At 47.8% G+C, this 23,516-nt stretch overlaps 3 protein-coding genes across 7 annotated transcripts; 1 reads left to right on the forward strand and 2 right to left on the reverse strand.

The window, feature by feature from the left end:
* Nucleotides 1-174: 174 nt before the first annotated feature.
* LOC126867780 (protein CBFA2T1-like) lies at nt 175-18,839 on the reverse strand. Of its 5 annotated transcripts, none has more exons than XM_050622669.1 (8): nt 18,626-18,839; nt 10,241-10,765; nt 6,818-7,359; nt 5,620-5,766; nt 3,963-4,237; nt 2,273-3,024; nt 1,865-2,169; nt 175-1,791 (listed from the first exon to the last, which is right to left on the reverse strand). In XM_050622669.1, the coding sequence occupies exons 1-8, from the start codon at nt 18,657-18,659 to the stop codon at nt 1,549-1,551; spliced, it is 2,823 nt and encodes a 940-aa protein (XP_050478626.1). In that variant the 5' UTR covers nt 18,660-18,839; the 3' UTR covers nt 175-1,548. The 5 variants fall into 5 exon arrangements, with proteins under 5 accessions (XP_050478626.1, XP_050478630.1, XP_050478629.1 ...); XM_050622673.1 differs by lacking the exon at nt 18,626-18,839 and adding an exon at nt 17,271-18,514; XM_050622672.1 differs by lacking the exon at nt 18,626-18,839 and adding an exon at nt 13,588-17,199.
* A 152-nt stretch (nt 18,840-18,991) lies between these two features.
* Nucleotides 18,992-21,199, reverse strand: LOC126867822 (kxDL motif-containing protein CG10681). The gene is made up of 4 exons (XM_050622797.1): nt 21,050-21,199; nt 20,757-20,956; nt 20,531-20,665; nt 18,992-19,452 (listed from the first exon to the last, which is right to left on the reverse strand). Exons 1-4 carry the CDS (start codon nt 21,196-21,198, stop codon nt 19,322-19,324), a joined length of 615 nt encoding a protein of 204 aa, XP_050478754.1. The 5' UTR covers nt 21,199; the 3' UTR covers nt 18,992-19,321.
* Nucleotides 21,200-21,945: 746 nt separating this feature from the next.
* On the forward strand, nt 21,946-23,463 carry LOC126867823 (ubiquitin-conjugating enzyme E2 C). The gene is made up of 4 exons (XM_050622798.1): nt 21,946-22,088; nt 22,410-22,524; nt 22,598-22,802; nt 22,875-23,463. Exons 1-4 carry the CDS (start codon nt 21,985-21,987, stop codon nt 22,997-22,999), a joined length of 549 nt encoding a protein of 182 aa, XP_050478755.1. The 5' UTR covers nt 21,946-21,984; the 3' UTR covers nt 23,000-23,463.
* The last annotated feature ends 53 nt before the right edge of the window (nt 23,464-23,516 follow it).

Below are 23,516 nucleotides of genomic sequence, written 5' to 3' on the forward strand. Positions count from 1 at the left end.
CCGCAGCGCCCTTAGTCTCCTATTTTTCTTCCACGCATCTAAATTAGAAGAAAAAATGGCGCAGTACCCCAGCAGCAGCGACATCTACAGCCAGCAGCTACAAGTATCACGGACAACACTTTTTACACCTCAAAATCTTGTTGTTTATATTAATGAAATGCCTCCGTGTGTAAAAAAAAAAAAAAGAAAAATGTAAAGAATATAAACGCAGAAGAGAATAACGATGCCAGTGCTCGTTCTTTAAGCGTTATGACACAGAATAATCATGTATTTTCTTAATTTGTAAATACAATCTATAGAATCCATCATACATCCCTGCAACTTAATACAGCTAGAAAAACATACAACGATTCGTAGTCTAGATTTGAGCAAAGTCCTCTCCTAACGCGCGCACGACTGATAAACTCGTTTCATCTGCCGACTCGACAATGACTAGACTCGTAAACGTATACATGCGTTTATACACTGTTACGCGTATAAAATAAAACATCGTATTAATCTATCAATTGACTAGGAGAAAGATCGATAGCGCACTACTTTACGCGGTACATCGACTTCGGTAAAAGAAGAGGAAAATTGAATGTATTACGCCACGTTTCGTGTTACTTATATTACGGCTCTAAGACGAATGAAACAATAACGATCGTGGAACAACAACGGAAAATTATCCTAAACTTATTTCGATGAAACACGCGAAATATCCCCGCGTCAAAGGTAATCGTTTCTTCGTGCTACATGTTCGTAGAGACCTAGAGAGCGTATAACGTGTCGTCATTTTCTTTGTTATCATCTTTTGGTATTTTATCTTCTTGTTTCTTTGGTAGCGTAAAATCACGTAGTATCATAAAAATTACGTTCATGGGATCGTTTGCTGTTTGGGCGGCATTATTTCGTTTGTCTTTCAATTTTTATTCGTACCTTCGCCGTACGAATTATCGAAATATAGCAAGAATCGGCACTATTCTTATATTTGATATTTGCAATATTTAAAACGATCGTTTATTCGAACCATCTACGATCCGAAATATACATATATACACTTTGTATTATTTATCTCTACTTTGTCGCTTCGATCAAATAGCAATACAACAAACCGTTACACGTACTATCCTAGAGAAGAAATTCGACCAACGGTTACACCTACGATCATAGAGAGGAAAAATTTCCGTTTTATCCGCATCGCGTACTGTTCCCGTAACTTTGCATCTGTAGATACTGAAGGAATTGCTTTAACCCTTTAGCTTGACGATGTTACCGACGAATGAATTTCGGAAAATATACGCAACTTTGCCTCGTAGAAGTATGCAACGGTGGTAGTAGTGTAGTAGAACAAAAACGTAACCGAGTGGCATATAGCCTGTACCAAGTAGCTAAACCAGTAGAAATGGGAAAGGGGCAGCGAAGATGTATGATTCGACATAGAGGAAGGAGCGTATGTATCGCGAGCGCGCGGTGTCTGGCGGTACGAACGCTGCGTTAACATTAACGCGAATCGTATTGGACCGGTCTAGTGAATCGTCGGAATCGATAATAGTTGCTGTCGTAACGTCACTTTCCTTTGGTCGCGCCGCTGGCCGGTATCGGTGCTGCGACGTTCGCCTCGTTCACGCTAGCGATTCTTGGCGGACTGCGAGACGCGGATCTTCGAGGTTCGCGAGGCGGAGGATTGTTACACGTCGCGTGGTGACCTCCGGCCTCCCAGTCTCGATGTTGACAAAAGGAGCCACAGTATCGCGCTATTCCGCAGCCACCGCACGTTTCCAACGCTGGTCTGCCACAGTTCCAACAACTCTGAAAACCGATTTGACGGTGCGAGCAAACGGTAGGATCGGCATCGCGACGACGAAACGTCACATATACTCACGGATCCCGAGACGGTTTGCAATTGCGTCGCTGCTTCCTTCTCGTCTTCGCTGATCGACGGAATCGAGTTGGAAACGGAATTGGTCGGTGTGGTGGCAACGGTCCTAGCGTTCGCATCGACCGCTCCATGGTTACCATGTACTCGAAGGTACGATCCTTGGCGAAGGCCGCCGCCGTGGTTTCTTTGAGACAACGGAACATCCAGCATTCGATGAACTCGTAGGCGTTCGTTCGCTCTAGACTCGGCTACCGCCACTCTCACGGCGCGCTGTACCTCGGCCATCACGGCCCTCTTCACGGCCTCTTCTAAAAAGACGAGCGAGAACGGCTGGATATTTCGCGTGTTCCATCGAAACGCGTTCGACAAATAGATTACATTCGGACGAAGAAAGAGAAAGAAAATACCAACCGTCTTTCCTCTTCACTTCCGCCACCTTATCCTCGATCGCTCTGATCGTCTGAGCCACGATCTCGCCGGATAATCGTTTCAAGCTACCCTCGCGATCGCCCGTCGAAGATTCTACCTGTGAACCGTTGGTCGATGACGGATTGTTACCGGCAACGGTGGTACCGGTACTGCCGCCATTCTGAGCCGGTACAGTGCTCGTGGCAGCTAAGGGAGGCGCCGGCGTCGACGCTGCGAAACATCCACGAGTCTGTAGTATGGCCAAAGCTTTCTTCGTCTTTTCCACCATACCGAGGATACAGTTCAACATCATATGAATGTTCTTCCATTCGTCGTCCAGGCTTCCGTTTTGCGTTTGCACGTGACTTATTTGTTGTTGCTGCTGCTGCTGCTGCTGCTGCTGCTGTTGTCGAGCCAGGTGATGAGGACCGGAGAACGCGTTCATCTGACTAATTTGCACGGAACTGGTCGGTATCGAGTTAGAACCGTCACCCTGGCCATGACCATGAGCGTGGCCGTGACTCTGACCGTGACCGTGACCGTGACCGTGACCGTGACCGTGAGCATGACGATGTCCGAGACCTTGAATCGATCCACTCGACGAATGAAGCGGATGATACCAGCAATAAGGGGAGGAACCGTCGCCGGACGGTTGCTGTTGCGGTTGCGGCGGATGATGATGACTCCATGGATTCGTCAGTCTCTTTCCATAGACCGGAACGTCCTCGAGGAGTGCGCCACCGTTCTCGTAATACCTGCGATATTTCGATCAGCGATAAACGAAGTCGCGAACGCGACAACGAAAGGAAAGAGGACGAACGAACGAGGAGACGATCGTTCCCAGAATCGTACGCCGTTGCGTGGTCGCGTACAGCTCGGAGGCGGAATGGAATCGTGAAAGCGGTGATGCGGAGCAAAGGGAGAATGTAGGCTGCATTGGTAGAACGTTGATAGGTAGAGGTACTCGAGGCAAGTTTGCCGGTAGTCGAAGGGTAGGGAGTAGGACGGCCGGGGTGTTCGAGAAAGGTGGTGCCCCGATGATATATGGAAACGTCAGGAGCAGACATATCGAGAGGAGGCCAGGCTGGCTGCGCCAACGCGCACGTCGCGTTTTGTCGCCTTTGGATTCGCGTCGCGTCGGCGCCCGTTTCTCCAGCCAGGCGAACACATCCTATTCCGACGAGAAATACCTAAACGTCCTTTATATACGAACGATCGATCGATTCTAGATCACGGTCGACCGCGATCGTCTATTTGCCGAAACATCGGAGCGTTGGCATCGCGCGGACGCGTGAAATCCTTCAGCGATCGATCGTTCGACCGCCGAGGGGATTCGATAAGCGAGCCATCGTTTCTCTATTGGTTTGCCAAACATGACTGAGAAACGCAGGCTCCTGGCCAAGATTTTACCGAAACCAGCCGTGCCACGCATCGCCGCTTTTGCGGCTTGGCAAACGTACTACGTACGCGCGCAGGTGCGTCGCGTTCGTTACTCCGTGAATTATCGTTATAGACGAGCAAAGATTTCGCGCGGTCGTGTTCGACCGCGAGCAATTTACGCGTGGCGATTTATACGTTGCCGATACGTTCGCAACGCGATCGCCGTTGCGCGGTTATCGCGCGTGGAAATCGATGGAAAAACGAATGAGACAGATCGCGCCGAAAACGATCGGTAACGCGACCCTAAACTTACGGTGTATCGGAGGCGCGTCGCTTCGGTGCGTGCGATGTGCCGCTGGAATAATGATGGAAACCGGGCGTAGCGTTGTTCGTGTGCTGAATGGCGCCGATACCAGGGTTCGAATTGGATCTGATGCCGTAATGAGCGGGGCACTGGTTGCCGCCGTTTCCACTCGCAGCTCCGTTACCGGCGTACTCTCCGAAGATCTCGACGTGGTCCGACGCAGTCACCAAACCGACAGCCTCCAGAACCGCCGCCTCGTTCGATCGCAAAAACTGCGCGCAACTCTGTGGAAAAGAGAAGCAAACGCGTATTTGATCGTTATCCGTTTTACGAATGCCGCCGACTCGAGGTGACGGTTGAACGATCGATCGACTCGATTTCCTCGTACTCCGCTCGAAGGAGGAAAAGAAACATCGATCGGCCACGATTCTTCGATATTTCCGAAGGCTGACGACTTTCGTACAAAGTTCGCAACTCGTTAGCCTCCTTTGAGCCGCGTACTCGTCAACCTAGGATTTATCGCTTCCAATATCATATCGGAGTTCTTCTCCGTCGGCAGGTTTCTTGCTTTCGCGACTCTCAATTAACGCGATCAACGATCGGTAAAGTTACGCGTGTAACAGCACGTTTGATCGAATATCAGCGGCTGTTCGCTTGCCGTACGAACGTAATACACAGAAGGAAAGGAACGAACGGAAAGGAAGGGTGACGGCTGGCGAAGGAATTAATCGTCGTTACCCCTCGTTCGATATTTTACCGCTAGCTGCCTCGAGAAATGTAAATCCTTCTTATTAATTTGCAATTCGTTACCACGCTACGACTCGCTCGTCCGTGTTCCTCGGTACACATTTTCCATCCTTTTGTCTTTCGCTGATCTCTCTTCTCTTTTCCTCTCTTCTCACCTCCGGATTCGCCCGGTCGTCTTCCATTTTATTTTCGCCGTCTCGAGAGACAAGTACCAGCTGGGAACGGTAACGCGGTCGAAAATCTCTCTTCCGTTCATTTTTCCCACTGAACTTTATTCCTCGTCCTAATTCAGTCGGAATACGAATTTCAATTTGCTACGAATCAAACTTACGTATACGCGCGCATTGTTCTTCCGCTTTGCGTAAATTTCGATCGTCGTTGCAATCGTCGAACGCATCGTAGTTTACGGCAGCGTTTGTTTCAACGTTTCTCACGTTGGCCACGGTTTTCGACTTTTTAATTCGTTAAGAAGGGAAAAACGAATGGAAAACACAGAGAAAGAGAAACAGGAAGCGAACAAACGACGTCGCTCGACGAATCCCGTTTTTCGTTAAGACGCAGACTTCTCGCGTTGGTCTTTATATCTTCGATTCGGTCGTCTGTCTTTCCGTGAAACAGGCTGGCGCGCCTCACCCACGAGTCGCGAAGTAGCCTGGGAAATTAAAACAGGTCGACAGCCGGTCAGCCCGAGTTCTGTTGATTTTACCCGCTACTCCCGAACGCGTTTCCTCTCCTCCGCCTTCGTTGTGGAAAATTCAGCGACTGTGTGCGTGACATAACTCTAACACCTATATCGGAGCACGGCTAGTCGACGGTAACCTTCGAGGCGTTAGAAATTTGGATCGGGAGGAAAAAATAAGGAAAATTTCTTTCCGCGCAGTGTTTTTCGCCAGCCGAGTACAAATCCAGCGGAACTCACTTGGTTGGTGGCTCTGGCAGCGTTGCTCAAATCTCTCTGCAAGGATGGCAATTGTTGCTTCAGATGCGGTAGGACGAAACCTTTCAGAGAATAGTTGGTCGCTTCCTGGAGGGCCGAGTGAAATTCCTCCGCGGTCATAGTACCGCTCTACAAAGAAAAAAAAGTCGTCCGTATAGTCGGCTAATTGTCGGAAGCAAGAGGCGAGGCGAACTTTACGTTTGTCACGTGCCACGATGTTTTACGATGTAGCACGTGTAGCAGGTGTCGCGTTTGTGGAACGCACGCGAGCTTCATACGCGCCCGATCGCGTTATACGTATTCGAGATATTTGCCAGAGTTTGAACGAGCTCGAGACATCTCGTATCGTTTCGACGACCATGGCATTGTTAGAGCGATTTTCGTTCGTTCCTCTTATCAGAAGCGTTAGAATTTAATCTCGGAATTAAGATTAATAATCTGTGGAAGACACGATGTTTCTGTTGAAACGATATTACGTGATATTTATTAAACAATTGTTACGGGAAATACAGGTGAGTGTCGTGGAACGTAGACAGTTGGCTGGTCATTCTCAGACTGACCGACTTGGTGACCCATGGCCCTTGAAAAGGCTTCGAACCCCACTCTCTATGCAGTAACGAGTGTAACCCGTGTAGATGTCTGTGTGGCGTCACACGTGCCACGGAACCTTCTAGTAGCTTCCCGACGTGCCCGATGTCCTTACGCTTCTTCCGCCGAATTCTCGAAAGAGCATGCACGCGCTACGTCTCACGAACGCGCGCTAGCGAGGATATCGTTGGGCAACGAAGGGAAGAATCCGTTCGATCGATCGCCTCGTCTGTATGCGATTGATATCGTTGTATTGCAACGAGAAGAAAAGAGAAAAAAAAAGGAAATGCGGGAAAAAGAAGAAAGAAAGAGAAGCGATTGTCTAGTTTCATTTGACGAGAACGCGTTGCGCGTTGTTCGTCGTCGCTCGGGTCAGCTCGCGTGTTACGTTCCCTTCGAGGCAACTTCGTCAGCGCGGTACGCGCGCGTTACTTATGCTCGGATCGGTTTACGACTACTCGCGATCGCGCATGCTACGACCGACTGGCAGGAAACACGCGCAGCCACGGATCGCGCTAGCTAAATTCGTAAGGTTGGCATGGACGATAGGAAACCAAAGAAGCGAGGAGAAGAAAACGTGTGACGGATTTACCAGAAGCGCCAACACCAGGGTAAGCACAGTGTCGCCGGTGTCAGGAGAGATGCCCGTAGCGAATTTCACGACGGTACCGAGCACGCTCTTGAGCTCACCGTGACCGGCGAAAACACCGGCGATGCATCTGTTGCCGGTGCTAGTAGCAGCGGTGGTGGTGCTGTTGCTGCCGTTGCCGTTCGACGGTGCGGGTACATCGCTTTGCTCTTCAGTCCTGCAGTTGGCCACGGATCCGTTGGCGCTTGCACCGCTGCTAACCACGCTGCCACTGCCACCGCCGGTACCGCTGCTTCCAGCGGATCCAGTCGCGTCCTCCGATTCAGGTTTGAGGTAGTGCGAGGGTAAAGGACTACCGCTGTCGGAGGACGCCGAGCAAACAACGATCGTTGTTCCTTTGTGATCTGTCCGAGGCGCGCCGTTGCTCTGTTTCGGTTGTCCGATTGCCGGTACCGCGGTTGAAATCTTTTGATGATGAGAGCAGGGCGAATGAACTTCCGGTTGAGCATCTTCTCGCGAGACCTTGTCCCTGGCTGCCGAGGACACTGAAACAAAATATTCGTTGGTTCGTTCGCCGCGCTGGACGGAGACGGGATTCGCGCAAGGAGATCGTCAAAGGGAAAAGCTACGATTTGTTTCGTTAAAGTGGGGAGAGAGAGAGAGAGAGAGAGAGAGAGAGAGAGAAAGAGAACGTTTAACGCGGCAAAGGGACGGGGCGCCCGCAAACGTCCTTTGTGCTCGGTACATCCGGGGAACCGTCAACCACGGACCACGTGAAACGGGCAGGCGAATCGGCCACTCGTTTACAAACGCGTTGATAGGCGCACACACTCGCATCGGTGCGAGGCACAGATGCGCGTCAACCGTGTGCTCTGTGCGTGGGAGCAGCGGATAACATGCAATTACGGGCCGTGTCATCCACCTTGCCTTGTTCCCATTCCGTGTACCGCGCGTTATCTCGCGGAATGCCTCCGGCTTCGTGGTATGCGTGGCAAAGCCCGGCGTTCGAATACGTATGCCAATACCGAAAAGTTATACGACGAACGATCTCGCGTCTTGTCGTTTCGTGGCCCTGTCGTATCATCGTCTCGCGTGTCTAGCGCCAGAAATCGTCCGATCACGCAACCCTGACTACGCTTAATCGACAAAACGATATCCCTTGCCTTTCGTTTCTTCGCCTACCTTCTCCCTTCGCTGTTCGGCGCTCCGTCTCGCTAACGCGCATCTACGCCTCCGTCAGCGTGCAAACGCGAATCGACGCTAGGCGCGACGAACCGTGTAAAACAGAGGGAAAGGGTCAAACGAAAGAAGGTCGCCGCCGCTGCCGTGTCACTGCCACCTGACGTCGGTAGCCAACAGCTAATTACCTGTATCCGAACTCGGGCTAAACTACCTAGAACGCACCTTACGGTCGTCGTGCGACGGCATCGATCGCAAATCCAGTTCGTAATATCGCCCCGCCCAACGTCCCCCGATCGAAATTCTTCCTACGTTCGTCGTTCCCGAGGCGCTGAAAACGCGCAAAGGGGACAAGGAACTGGGAAAGAAAACCCGAATAGCGCGTGCATATTACGAAAAAATCCGCAAGAGAAAATAGAGCAACGAGAAGATTCGTGGACGACGATTCGTAGCCGTAAATTATTGGAAACTCTTGCGCGAAGCGGTTATCGACAGAGATCGGTTAGTTGGGAGAGAAAAGCGTTCCAAGAAACGCGTATCTCGCGGTAGTAGCGGTGACGGCGGCGGCGGCGGCGGCGGCGGCGGCGGCAGCTTCGGCAGCACCTGGAGCACACGGGAGAAGCAGCGTGGAGGCGGTTCGTTGTCTTCGTAGACGACCGTTGCACGAGTACCAAGGGAGATCGATAAAGCGCACGTGCTCCACTCGGCTGAGAGTCCCTGGGTGGAAGTAAGTACGCTGGGACTCAGCTGTCGCCTCCTAATTGCCGGGACAATGCAACAGATGGCTTTGATCGCAATCCCTTCCTAGCCGCACCCCATGCTCCCCTATTCGCCTCTCCTCTCTTCTCCTTCTCCCTTTCTTCTCTCTGCACCGCCGTCTCTTTCCACTCGTTTTTCCGTCTTTTTTCTCGGCCTGTCTCTGCCGATTTTCCGAATGCTCGTTCTCTCTTCGCCGTATCGTAAGCAACGAGGTGGTTACCCGCTATAAGGTACGAATACGACGCGTCGTCCTACGGATCCAGCGAAATCCGATTTACTAACGCGAAGTTTAACGCGTTCGCGTTCGATTCGTATCCCGGAGGAAAGTTTCGCGGGGAATCGCGTGTGTTACGTCGGCTGAAAAGAAAGATAGATGCGTTCTGTACGCCGTAAGCATATCCGGAAGAAGAAGGTGCGAGGATGGGAACGAGCGCGCGACTACGAGCCGTGGTACGGGTGACTACGAGCCGTGGTACGGGCGACTATCGCAAAATACCTCGAACGGCAGCGTCGGGGATGCCGACGGTGTACCGGATATGATATCAGCCTCGAGCAGAATCCCGCTGGAAGCGTTGGACGTGCCTTATCGCGTCTGGTCCAGGCAGTCAGCCGGTTCCACCAACAGACCTAACCAACACACCGAGGCCGACCAACCAACCACCCGGCCTCGCTGACTGTTCGCAGGAGTTTCCGCGTCGACCGTTCTACGATCACGCACACACGTTTCCGTTGGCTTACGGTGCACGTGCTCCACTTTGCGCCATCTTTTCTTTTTCTCGTTTTCTGCCCCCCTCCCCCCTCCCCCCCTCCTCCTTCCGTACGACCATGCTCTTCCACGAGTAAACGCGGTCGCGCTTACGTCAAACTTACCGAACAGATTTCGGAGGAAATCTGGCACGCGTGTCCCCGATCATCCAACCAGACGTCGCACGCGTGTTCCGCGAACTTGGCAGAATCGAAAAAACGATCGTTTACGAATACGAGACAGGAGGATGGAACCCTGTTCGGACGAACGGACCGTGACGGGCCTTTGACGAGAGAAGCGGCGCGACCTTTTTTCCCCCAGCCCCGTTCCCAAAGTAGCTGCGGGCTCCAGTAGCCCGTCTGCTAGATAACCTGTTCGGTCTGAACGTACGATTCGAACGAGAGCACGGTCGCGGACTAGATATACGGGTACCCCTATGCAATATCCCGAACTAACGTTCGATGCGCCCACAGCTAACCCGACCGAACGTTTTCGCGCGCCAACGCTCGAAACACGCGCGGATGTATTCCTCCTTCTCCACTTTCCTTTCTCTTACTCTTTTTCTTTCTCTTTTTCTCTCTTTCTCTCTCTCTCTCTCTCTCTCTCTCTCTCTCTCTCTCGGACATCCATCGTGGCCGTCCGTCTGACGTACGAGGCGGCCGAGTGGTTAGAGCGCGTCTTTTGCTCACGGACCATCGCCACGGACTCGATCGGTCGAACGAAGAAAATAGAAAACAACGCACCCTTGATCTTGGTCTTGAGGTCGAGATCGACGGGAAAGGGATCGGCGTTGACCAGGACGGAAGACGCTGGCGCCGATAGATGACAAACCACGCCGGTAGATTGGTGCAGCGCAGAGGTGGCCGCTGGTGACGATACGTTCGGTACGGTGGTCGGTGGAGTGGTAGCGACGCTGGCAACTACGCCGCCGATACCGTTGACGATCGTGCTCGAGTTGGGCGGCGTTACGATGCTCGCGACGGTTGCCAGCGACGTCGACGTTGTCGCCGTCGTGGTCGTCGTCGTCGTGGTCGTCGTCATGCTCGTCGTAGTGGTGGTCGTCGTCGTGGTCGTTGTCTTGGTGGTCGCGGTCGTTGTCGTCGTTGGCGTCGTCATCGTTGTCGTCGCTGTCGTGGTCGCCGACGACGCTTCCGACGATTGTTGATAACCGAAGTATTCCTTGGCCTCTTCCTTCACCTTGTGCAGCGGAGTACTGGTAGTTGCCATTCCATCCTCCACCTTCATGCTCTCGTCACCCGACTTCTTGCCTGTTCAACATGCGATCCATTGATTCGCTATTTTTTCGACGAGCGCGCATACGCGTTTATTCTTACCGAAAAGCGGAAAAACAGCCGCGAGCTATCTAAGGCTAGATAGGCTCGGTCGGCGCGTGGAACGCGTTCGACAAAGCCGTGCGGAGATCGGAGAAGGAACCAAGCCGAAGATACAGGCAGGCGATCGCGCGTCCCACCGCGATTCGTATTTGATCGATTCGATTTCGCGATTACCTCGACGCGCCGTGTCGCATCGCGCCGTGCCTCGACGGTCGCATATTTCGCGTACGTGCTCAGCAACTAGCAGCCGACCACGCATACCGATGACCGATTTTAATGGAAGCGGCAGTTTTACAAACCAGCCGGGATCTATCGCGATTCGGCGATTCGACGACTCGCTCTGAATATCCAAATAATTGAACGTTGCAGAGCGGCGAACCGAATAAATAACGGCCGTTAAGCGCGCGATTAAACGGAGAATACAGGGACGATCGCCGTCAGGCGTTTCCGTTTCTCGAAACGAAACTCGTCCGCGTAAATTCCTACAACGTCGTTTCCGATCGTCGAGGGGAAAAAGGGAAGCCTATAGTCGCGATGTTTCGCGATTCGGAAAGTGGAACGTCGAAATGGAACCTGGAGCGTAGGTAACCGTAGACGCGGGACTGCCTTCGGGGTGGCACATGGTCTCGTTATTAACGCGAAATGCAAAGAGGAAACGAACGACGAAAGCGGCCGAGCGGTCGGTCGATGCCGCTTTTCTCCACGCGAATCGTAAAAACGATAACGAGCCCCCGATCGCGATCATCGGCCGAATTGCCGAATAAATTAACGGCATCGTCGATCGCCCGGAGCAAACTGCTTCCACGGCATAGAATTTCATTGAAATTAACACGGCGACGCCGGCGATCGACCTACGCGGCGCTTTAACGTCCGGGCAAAGTTTTCGAGCGTTGCAGAAAAGTAATTATCCGGATTAATTTCCACGTTGACCGTAACGAGGGACGCGCGGCGAGGTGGAATACCGGCGAGGATACCGGAGGTGGGAGCGGTTTGCGAGTCGCGCGTACCTCTCTACGGCAACGCGATGCCGCGTACGATTGCATATCGTTGGAAACGACATCGGTGCGTCGATCGGTTCACGAACGATATTCATTGGTGGATCGCGCGCGCGGAATCCTACGAACGCGATGGTTGAACGCGCCTCGCTGGAAAGCGCGTAACACGCTCAACCTGTCGACCGGCCTTTATCGCGACAGATGGCTCGGATAATTTTAATCGCCGTCACGGCCCATCTCTCCTTCTGTTGTTACAGATGTCTGCAATTTACGCGACCCGGTTGTCGCAAGTCGCAAGTGTTTCCACGTATATACGTATCGCTGGTCGACTCTGTCGAGAGCGATTAGCTCGGAAAATCCAGGCCGAGTATTCGTAGCTGGCCCTTTCGATCTATCGAATATCGCGAGTCGACGCGGGTGGAATCGATCGGCGTTTCGGAAAAGCGAGAGAAAAGAGAGGAAGAGGGAAGAGAGGAGGAAGAGGGGCCGGGGGTAGATGCGCGGCCGCGGCAATTCGTTAAGACGCTTAGTTAAGCAAACAAGAGCGCAGAGTCGGTGGGAAACGATATACGTGCCATGGCAGAAAATCCAAGGCTCTACCGTCGGTAATTGCGCGCAGCTGTGTTGTGCGCACGGGGATACGAACGCGAGCTCACGTACGCTTTTTTTCCCCGATCGAACCGCGCCGCGTCGAAGGATTCTCGTTCGCGCGACCCTTTGCCGCCGAACGTTTTCCCCGCTACGCTTTCCCTGCAGAGAGCAACGAGCATCGAACGAGCGAAGGGCGCGTAAGTCCTTCCGCGAGATAGCTGAGAAGACAACGCCGACGACAAAGAGTAGGTTTGGATCGATCGCGAACGCGTTTCAAAGGAAACGACTTCGCCATCGCGGCAGACTGCGCTTGTGTTTATACATATGTCCTGCACATGGTACGGTGCTCGTCGGAGAGGAGATGGCGCACGCCCGCGCGGCCGGATAGGAACGCAATTTCCAATATTAGAACGGGCAACCAAGAGGAAGCTGCCAGGCAACCGGACCAGATGTCTGCCGTACTGAAAGACCGCGTCGCGTACGTTTGGCTTCCTTTCATTACAAAAATGTCACGCACAGCCATCGTGTGTCTTCTTGCTCGCACCGGCCTTTGACGGAGGCGCTTTCCCCCACTCTTTCGCCCGCCTCCTTCACCCTCTTGTTCGACCTCTGTGCGCGTCATCGCGTAACGAAGAATCGCCGCGGAGCACACGATCGAACGGCATACCTTTGTCGAAGGCAAATCTCGAGCGGAGGTTGCCGAAGCGCGACTATCACTTTTCCCACCGCAAAACGCTCGTTTCGCCGCTGGCAAGAACCTCGGCCGGGGCAACCAGTTGCGAAGCTCGAACTCGTTCGCGTTACGAAGATGTCACGAGCAGACAAAGGTCGCGTTCAGCTCGGCATTTGACGTTTCGCTCGTTGCGCTCGCCCACCTATCCGGCTTCACGGTCGGCTCTTCGCCCGGGGAAAGCCACGAGAAATTGCGGTGTACCGAAAAAAGTGCGCGTGCAGCGAATTACGCGTTTACCAAACGTATCCCCCTTCCCTAACCCGTTCGGTATCTCTGTTATTTCAGCAGGATTTCTTCTTTCGCAAGACTTTTTATTATCATCGTCGACACATTGTTGCGCGCTTAATCGATTTGCCCGCGTTTTCCTGCCGCACCTCGCCGAGAAAAACTTCGTCCAACGACGAGCGTGCAAACCGGCCATCGTTGCGAACACCTACCACTCGCCGCTCTGTAAAAATCATCGATTTTCTTCGAAGCGTCCGACTTGTCCACGATGGCTGACCAGGTCCGTCGATCGGCACAGGATACGCCAGGTTTACCAGGTAGCGCGGAGAGAAAGCGCGGCTAGGGTCGAGCGGCCAAAGAGCAAAAGAAAACGAGAGAACAAGGCTGGCAGGGAAAGGAAAAAGAAGGAGAGAGAGAGAGGGAGAGAGAAGGCGCGCAAGATTAATAATATAGGAAAGCCAAAGCTATGCCACCCTCCGACGAGCTTTCCTCTGCCTCACTTCTGTTACCAACAGTTAATCGATATAATACTTGAGATGAGAGTATAGCGGGCCAACGCTAGCGCGTGTCTCGTGCTGCTACGTATGGACGCACACGCGACTGAATTTGCGTCCACGAGCACGACCGATCGCGTTTCCGTGTTCGCCGCTTCCCGTTATCCACAAACGTCCATTGCGTGTTAATCGGATTCGCCTCTTCCCCGATCGATCGATCGATCGATCGATCCGGTTCACAGTGCAACGTGCACGCCACGCGTTAAGCTACCAACGTTTCGCGATCCGATTCTCCGATTCTGCGTCGTGAATCGATTTCTTTCGAAAACTCGGAATTGTCGCTACAGGAACGACAGCGGAAATTTATATGGAAAAGTTGCGTCGTTTCATTCGCTTCGAACGCAACTGGCTGCAACTTTTCTCGTTCTAATGTTTACGACCTCTGGAAGAATTTAAAGCGTCGCTAATCGAAAATCGGAAGAATTTAGTCGTCTGCCGAGGTGCCGGGTTCGAGCTCGAGCAACGGGTGTGCGCGAATATCGCGTATCGTTTGATCGACGGCGAAATGGTTAATGGTCGATGGTTAATCGCGAGCAGGTACGCCATCGATTATTGACAAATATCGTGCGAAACGATGCATCTGGCGCTTTTCCTACTTCGGTTTTCTACTCACTGGTAGCCTATCTATTTCGTTTCTCGAAAAACGACCGAGTTTCCTCGAGCATCGGTTCGGCTGGTTGCCTTCCGCCGTTCCTCTCTTCCTTTCGTTCGACACACACGTGCGCGCACGAGACTTTCGTCCGTTTACTTCGACGAGAACGGCCTTACGACGGTCGTGTTTCATCTTATTCGTATTCCGGACAGTTTCGTCGTTCTTCTCTTTTTTCCATTGGACCGCGTTGCTTTGCCGTCGATGCGAAACGCAAAGTAGTTGGCTTTTTAAATAGATTCGAACTCGTCGAACACCGTCGAGCATTTGAAATTTACTCGTCTCAAAGCTACTAGAATCGAGAAGATCCGCCTACCTCTTTCGATCACCGATCGAGGGCTTTCGGTCCTGTCAGCCTGACGATCAACCTTCGGGAAATCCAAAAGGGCTGCAGCGCGAAACGGACCGCGCGATTTCTCGATCGTCGACGTCACCGTCGGTCACCGGCGACACCGATCTAGCGAAATCGTCGCGATCGGCGCGTGACCACCACAACCACGCGTTTCATCGCGTCCACCGTTTCCCTTTGCAAACGATCGCGAACGATCGAACGACGACAGCAGCGGTAGAACCGCGAGGCGCGAACAGAAGGTGAAGAGCGGAGACAACGAGGAAATTTCGCGGGCGAGAAACAGAGCGTGCGCGATAGGAAGGAACGCGAAGCACGGACGGCTGTCGCCAGCCGACTGAACGTCTCGTCGCGCCGGAGAACTGGAAGAACGGCGCCGACCGGAGGTGGACGAGGAAGAGAGGTGGTGGCTTGCAATCTCTACCACGCAACCTCTACTCTCGCTCCGTGGCTGCACCGGCAATTCTGCCATCCACCGTCCTCTGGACCATCGAAACAATCGGCCAGGAACAGGCGGGAACCGAGAGATACGCGACACTCGCTACGATCTTCTCGGTTTTCCATTGAAATTTTCATCGACTGGATCGTAACGGATCCAAGAACTCGCCACCACGCCAGATGGCCGGTGATCGCAAAACTAAATTCAAGGTAGACGTACGTACGCGTTTGAAAGCTGCGCGAGCGAACCGCGGTAATACGGCCGGTATATATATGCACGCGTGGTTATCGTAAACGGGCTAGTTTGCTCTTGACGCGTCGATATATTCTCGCGAAGAAAGTCTCTGCGGTTGAAACTGAGAAATAGCTCGCCATCCTCTCGTCTTCCTTTCCTCTTATTCTCGCGACGATCTTCGTACGTCGCGCCGTATCTCTCCGATCGACCAATTTTTTCGGTCTCGCGCGACTCGCGTACCACGTGACCGAACCAGAAAACATCGCCGGTAAAAAGGTATAATCGGAAGGAAGAAGAGAGAGAAAACGAAGGATCGTCCTAAGTATCGATTCTGCTTCTATCGATTTCGAACGCGTACACGTGTACATCGATCGGACATTCGATATCGTGATCGATCGACTCTTCGTTTAGAACGTGACAACAACGCACGCGAACGCTTCTTCAAACTTGTAAGTATCGTGCACGCAATCGAAATCCGTGACCATGGCCACGCTTCTCTATACTCCGGACCAACGCCAACTATCTATACGCGTATGCGCGCTAGATAGAATATCTCTCTATCCCTGTCCCTGCCCCTGCTTATCGGCACGAATTCATGCGCGACCACACCAACACACGCGCGCCGCTCTACCGGCCTATTATACGTATTATTAGCACTCCGTCACGGTCCTGTCATCGGCATGTACGCTACTCTACGTGCGCGCGTCATCGCGCCGAAATTCCTGAATAACCTCTACACCGTTTTCCGTACCTCTATCTTCCGTCAATTTTCAACGGGCCCCGTTTCCCACTTTTCCTTCCGTATCGAACAAAGATCGTCGCCTCGAATCCGTACGACGTAACAACGAGTCATCCCTCCAATCGTAAGAAATCAGAGTCGCATATATCGTTTCTCGATGCTTACCGGCTCGCGATTATTCGTAGAGAAATGATGAGCACGACTGTTAGTGGAAGAAAGAATCGCGTCGTGCCCGATAATCGGACGTGTTATTGCTATTCGCGCGCGATTGAATTGCGTTAGGATTTCGACGCAAAGTTCGATACGTCGGACGAGTAATCGTAAGTTTCAGCGGCGGCTGATGCCGTCATTCGCAGGCAAACGAATCTTGCGTTTTACACGCCGATTGGAACGTACCGATGCGCGCACTCGTAATTTACGACTTATCGGCTCTGATCCGAGTAATTTTCGCGCTTGTGAAAATTATACCGACGTAGCTCGTGTTCGTCCAACGAATTTCCTCTCCTCGCCCTCTCTCGCTCTTTCTCTCTCTCTCTCTCTCTCTCTCTCTCTCTCTCTCTTCGTTTATCCCTACCCACCATCTCCCCTTCCCTCTTTTCGCTATCTCACTCACTCTCCCTTCCACCATACCGTGGAAGTGACGCACAAAATCGCGCTGCCGGCACGGGCTGGCTTGTACCGAGATGTCGATACCACGAAGAGCGGATGTCAATAGCACGAAGTCACTCCTTTCGCGAGAGAGAAACCGCGTCAGCCGATTTTACAGCATTTTCGCGGTACTGTGTAGAAAAACGCACAACCGTATTGTTGCTCGATCGACGATCCCCCGATCGGAATATGCGTTCGCGTAGCTATCCGCGAAAATCGATCGCGCCACGAATCCAACTTGCGGGATGAAAGGGCCAACTTTTTAACGAAAACTTTTCCAAACCTTAGTTTTCTAAGCTTCTGGAAACTCGTGTCCGCTAGAAGCTGCACGCCGCGCCGCTCGTTCGCCGGATCGACCCTCTTGGAAACGTTCGATCCGGACCACTGTTTCTGACACCCTTCATCGAGTTAACGGGTATGCCTCGGTCGTGCTTTTCTATTACTTTGCGCCGCTCAAAAACGGATTCCGCTGTGTCCGTGACGCAGAATTATCAAGATCAAGTACAGTCTTGACGACAAAGCGTTGCACCACGAGTGCTGGTGCATGCAAACTATCGCGACACCGAAATTTCCATGTCTCTCGCACTTTACGACTCTTTCCATGCCGTGCCGCTCTCAACAGATTCAAAGAGGCTCCTTCTCCGAATAATTACACGACTAGCATCGTTGTGTCTCGCGTTCACAAAGAACGCGTATTGTATTACGCTACGTATACTTGCTATACAGTCTGGCTGCTATACAGTGTGGCCGCGGTAAAAACGAGAGCGACTATCGAACGAAACAGGTGAGCCGGATAAAATTAAACAGCTGTTTCCTCGTTTTACCGAGCCATCAGCAGCTTAGCTTCTTCTTCCTGGGCTCGCGTCCCTCTTCCATCCGGATATATCACGTATCTTCTATTCGTTTGCTTATGGTTTGTCCGACTGAATCATCGTGAAGCTCTTGAAATTCTCTCGCGTGAAATCGATTAAATCAATCGATTCGTTGTTTTAAAATGTGCCTACGATCATGTCGTTTAAACCCTTTCTATGTGTCTTTCATTCTATATCTTACGATACATCTTTACCGTAGTAAAATATTCATTTGAGTGTTGTTTCGAGTATCGAATTGTTATTTGTTCATACAATGTAAGAAGTTGAATCGAGCATCGCGTAGTGAAAAATTGTGCTCGGAAAATTTATCATCTTATTTTAAAATGCCGAAACGTCCTCGAAAATGGAATAGAGCGAGAGAGAAGACGAGAGAAAGAGAAATTGAGAAACGGATAGAAAACAGCTGAGACGCAGCTGGTTTCTGGCATCGCGACGGCTGGCGTCTTCCGCGCGAAGAACGTCGCGCCTGCCTTCTGTATATACGTGCATATGTGTGACGTGTGTGTATAGTACAAACCATCCATGGTAGAAAGCAGAATCGAAATCGCTCCTCAAAAAACATATTTAGAGGAGAAACAATAAACGATTTTGAAAAGTTTTACAATTCGTGTCAGAAATACGAATGAGAAAAATATAGAAAGAACATTTATGTAAAAGGCAGAGGAATGTTTACATTAAAAAATTAACATAGATGAATTGATTCCGTTAATAAATTTCACTTCAAAAAATGGCCTGTTTTAACGTATGTTCTTTCAATGGCCCGTACCTCTAATGGACTCGTTGCTTGTCATGGTCCTCATCGGCACCTGTTATGTATAAGTAGAAACACCGTCCTAACTATTCGAGTGTCGATATTTGATACGACGTATTGTGCGCGATAATTTGCAACTGCTGTGTAAACTGGCTTCGTCTATTAATCCTAACGATATTCGCGCGCGAGACGTCCAGCCAGACTTTCTTGTTCACATCTTTACCGACATCTCTGAGCTTTGACGAAAACTACGAGTCACCGGTAAAATCGATGCCGTTCGAACATATTTCCGATTATTTCGTTTCGTTAGAAAATATACCACTCTCCTCGCAATCTATCCTATAACACGCATTGTACTTACCGCTACGAAATGATCGACTCTTCTACAGTGTACAAATAATACTTTATTATTTCGTCGACACTGACAAAATTCACAGATTTGCAATTTACAAATATGTATACGGTTGCGCGTACATCTACTTTTGTACGTTGTGTATAATCGAAACTTTCCAAATTTTCATAGCCGGCTGCCACCGATGGAACTAAACCGTTATTGTCGGCTAACCATTTTCGCGATAACGTTAACGTATAAAATATCAATCTTCTCTTTCCTCTCTTTTTATTATCGTTCTTTTTTCTTTTTTTTTTTTTTTTTTGAGGGTATTCTTCTTTTTCGTAGTCTTCTAATTTTCTAACTCTGGAACAAATGCTTTAACCAGTATCGGACGTGCAGGACGAAGTTTCGGCGTTACTGTGATCGTTGTTGCTCTCCGTTGATGAACTATCGTTGCTCTTTATTCGTCGTTTCCGCAGCTTTGCAAATTGAAACTCCTCAACCGGCACTGTACATCAACAATTGAAGTCGGTATTAGTTTCGTTTACGTAATTAAATAACGTATTCGGGAAAAGGAACGACCTCGTATACCCTAACGAGTGGGAAATAGATCCAAGTAAATTACGTCTAACAAAATCGAAATATAACATCTGTATTTTTTTCTTTTGTTTTTTTCGTACTATCTCTAAAATTCATTTCATTACAGTATAACTCTTACGTTACAGCCATAGCGAACCGAAATCGCTTTAAACCAACTCGTCAAGCGATACCTTTCTGCTACATTTCAATATCTAACACTCTGCTATCACACGCATCTATCACATACTATGGCTGTAACATGTACATAGTTTTACGCTAACAACGCTTAGAAAGGAATTACCTATGTACCTTTCTACCACAGGATAATAAATACTGACTTAATTGCTTAATATATATCAAAGTGTTGCGTCTCATTGGCGAACCGTTCGACAATAAGACACGTGTGTTATTTACGATACTTTTCATGTTTCTTCAAATTTACAGAAATTTCATTAACTTTATGTACTACACACATACACATGTATATATATATATATATGTGTGTATATATATATATATATATTTCAATTCGGTGTAGAAGTCGCCACGAAACACATGCGATGTATATTATACGAGTATAAAGGATTTTTAAATAAAAGTGTTGCATCGACCAACTGATCACCTTCTACTGATCAACTTCGTATTACAATTTATTTATCAAAAAGGATTAACATTGTTGAATATCTTCGCTTATAATTGAATATGTATAATGGCTGTCATTATACTTCATTTATTCACTCATAATACTACATACTAAAATTTTTGTCTAACTGAGCGAAGAACATTAAAAATGGTTGTACAGATAAGTACACATATCACAAATACAAATGTCGAATCTCAATAATTAGTTCGTTTGGTTCAGCGAATGATTTTAAAAAAATTTAATAAAGAAAATAAAAAGAATAAAAAGTAGAAGCATCGTAAAACCTTAACGACGAATAACTTGTCACAATGTAAGTAAATTTCTTATACGGTAATACGATTACTTGTACTGCTAGTTTGGTTACCATCAGAATCTGGATCTCGATCAATAACGGTGTTAGAGGCGCTTGGTAGTGGTACTATTTCAGGTTCAAGCGGTTTTACAGGGCAATCTACATCTTCGACGATTACTTCTTCCGCTAAACTGCTTCTTACCGCTTCTATGTTAACAAAATATATCACGCTAACATATCATCAACATACCATTATTCACATGTATGTTTTTAAAATAGATTACACATATATGCTTACCATTAAATGCTTGTGGATATTGCTGACTCAGTTTGTTCTTTACGATACGAATTCTTTTGAAAATATAATCCAAATCTCTCTTCATTTCCACTAATAATGTTGTGTGTTTTTTAAACTCATTGCCAGCAGTCTTAAATCTATTTATCGACAACTGATTGCAGTTGGTCAACATCTCGTTGGTTTTTTCAAACCTCTGCAACCTGTGAAGCAATAACTTAATACATAACAGACACAGTAAAAAGATATTGCATATACACTGGTACTTGAACAAATATTTGGAAAAGTATTCTTACATTTGCTTTTGTGCTCTTATCATAGATTCTACATCCTGTTGATCAACAATTCCAGCCAAACCCTGGATAAATACCTCTGGCGCTGTATAGTTTTGAAAGCATTCAAAACTTCCGGTATCAGACTCTGGTGTACCTTGTGCCGTTGCCATCTTCTTTCTTTTTTTTTTTTTTAAATCTCACATAGTATAAATACGATATCTGCTCGTGTACAATCTTAACGCGACCATGTCTTTCTGCCTCAATCAAGTACTCTAATCATATTGCTTCTTTCTATAATAATTTACACGGTAGAGTGTACATTTTATTTTTATAAATCTTTATCGAGTTCGCAATAATAATTGTAGAGAAACAATGCTGACATTATTATGAACTAATTATAAAGGATCGAACTGTAGTTAAATGATGAATCTATAGACGAGTAAGCAATGTAATAACATAAGTTTTGTTTGCTTAAAGTTGTACGTCTTTTTTTTTCAGAACTTTTGTCACATATTAACTCGACGTTAGCACGATATATACTAAACACTACATGTGTAATTACTGGAACTGCTCGTTCTTGCTGACTTGCTGATGATCGATGATACATTTACCATTGTATTTACATGGCAGAGACGTCACGTTTCAATTTTACACAAAATCGAAGGAAATAATTTTTTAACAAATAACTTTAATGTTCGCTTTTCAACATGATTTTATACAATCGAATTCACTGTGTTTTCAACTGAACTAAATGTAGTACGTGGCACGATAGTACATATTAAACAAACCACACGCTTCACCTTCAACAGCTGTTCGAAGTCAAATGTTTTCAAGAAAGTTGGTAGAAGATTCAGCATTCAAATTTCCACAGTGACTGTTGTATCCCAAACCGAAGGTTCGGAAATCTTGTGCAGCAAATAATAATTCGAAGAATCACTTGTGTCTTTCGATTCGGAATGGCACAAAATATAAATCCATTTTATTCGTCTCAAAATACTCCGAGTAAAGCTGCAGAGGAAAAACAGAATATACCAAAAGACAAGCATGCAGTTAGTAAACGGTACGCCAACTTTTTCGAATATTTAAAATACACAACTGATCTTGCTCCTATATATTATTTATTTAATATCATTTTTTTTTATCTATAGCCATCCCAGATTCTTTTCACTTTATACTAAGAATTTCATATAGCAAATACGTATCTTAATGTAATAGTAATAGAATACATAACCTATTCACAATGTTTGAGCGATTGATTTAATATTAGCTGGTTCTTAGATTACATATAAATATCCTCGAGCATAATTATATTTTATGCTAGATTTATCCATACAATCGACTTTTTCCTATGATATTAATAAGGCCAAATATATGCGTATAGATTGCAAAAGGAACTCATGGTTTTGATGACGAGCACAGAAAAAGGTGTTTCTGCCTTTCCAGATGGAGAAAATTTATTCAAATGGATAGGAACTATTACGGGACCAAGGGATACGGTAATAATTGCTCTATTCATAATGAAAATAGTAATAGATACAAGAGAACTTTTATTTTCATTTATTGTTGCAGGTTTATGCTGGTCTTACATATAAATTAACTTTAGAATTTCCCCATAGTTACCCATATAGTGCTCCAATTGTACGTTTCGCTACTCCTTGTTTTCATCCAAACGTGGATGCGGTGGGTAATATTTGTTTGGATATATTAAAAGAGAAATGGAGCGCTTTATACGATGTGCGTACTATATTGTTATCTATACAATCTCTTCTTAGTGGTAAGTAACTTTGGATCGATGTTATGCAAAATGCTGACAAACAAATATCACAAACTCCGTTCCTTCTTTTAGAACCTAACAATGAGAGTCCCCTCAATCCACAGGCAGCAAAACTATGGAACGATCAGACAAAGTATAAAAAACATTTAACAGAAGAATACCACAGAACTTTGAATCGCGATCAACAAGATTCATGATAAGGGTATTTTTATAATGATCATGGCTTGTTCATTATTTTTATTTCTATCAATGTTACATCTAGGTATAAGATATAGAAAAACGAACTGCACCGAATTTATGTACTTCATTATAGAAAATTTCATCTCCTATTATCTTTTGCACTCGTATACCCTATCATGCAAAAAGGACATATAAACACACTTTATATTGTTCATCGCGATCATATTTGTTATATAATTTCGTCAGTCTGTCTTGAAAATGTATAGAAATTTGTATAATGCTTTTAAGACTGTATGCGGATTAAACATTTTTATATCGTCAATTTGTATCAGAAGCTTTTATTTATTTTTATTTTTATTTTTAATATATGGTACATTGGATATATTTTACGGTTTCCATGCATACGAGTGACAGTGATCATTGACGTTACATTATCGATAATTATTGTATATTTAAAAAATAAATATTTTAAACACTAAAATTATGAAATTCATTATACTTTCGCAAACTGTTTTGTTCAAAAATAAATACGTA

This window comes from Bombus huntii, chromosome 7 (genome assembly GCF_024542735.1).
Source record: "Bombus huntii isolate Logan2020A chromosome 7, iyBomHunt1.1, whole genome shotgun sequence".
Classification (NCBI taxonomy): Eukaryota; Metazoa; Arthropoda; class Insecta; order Hymenoptera; family Apidae; genus Bombus; species Bombus huntii.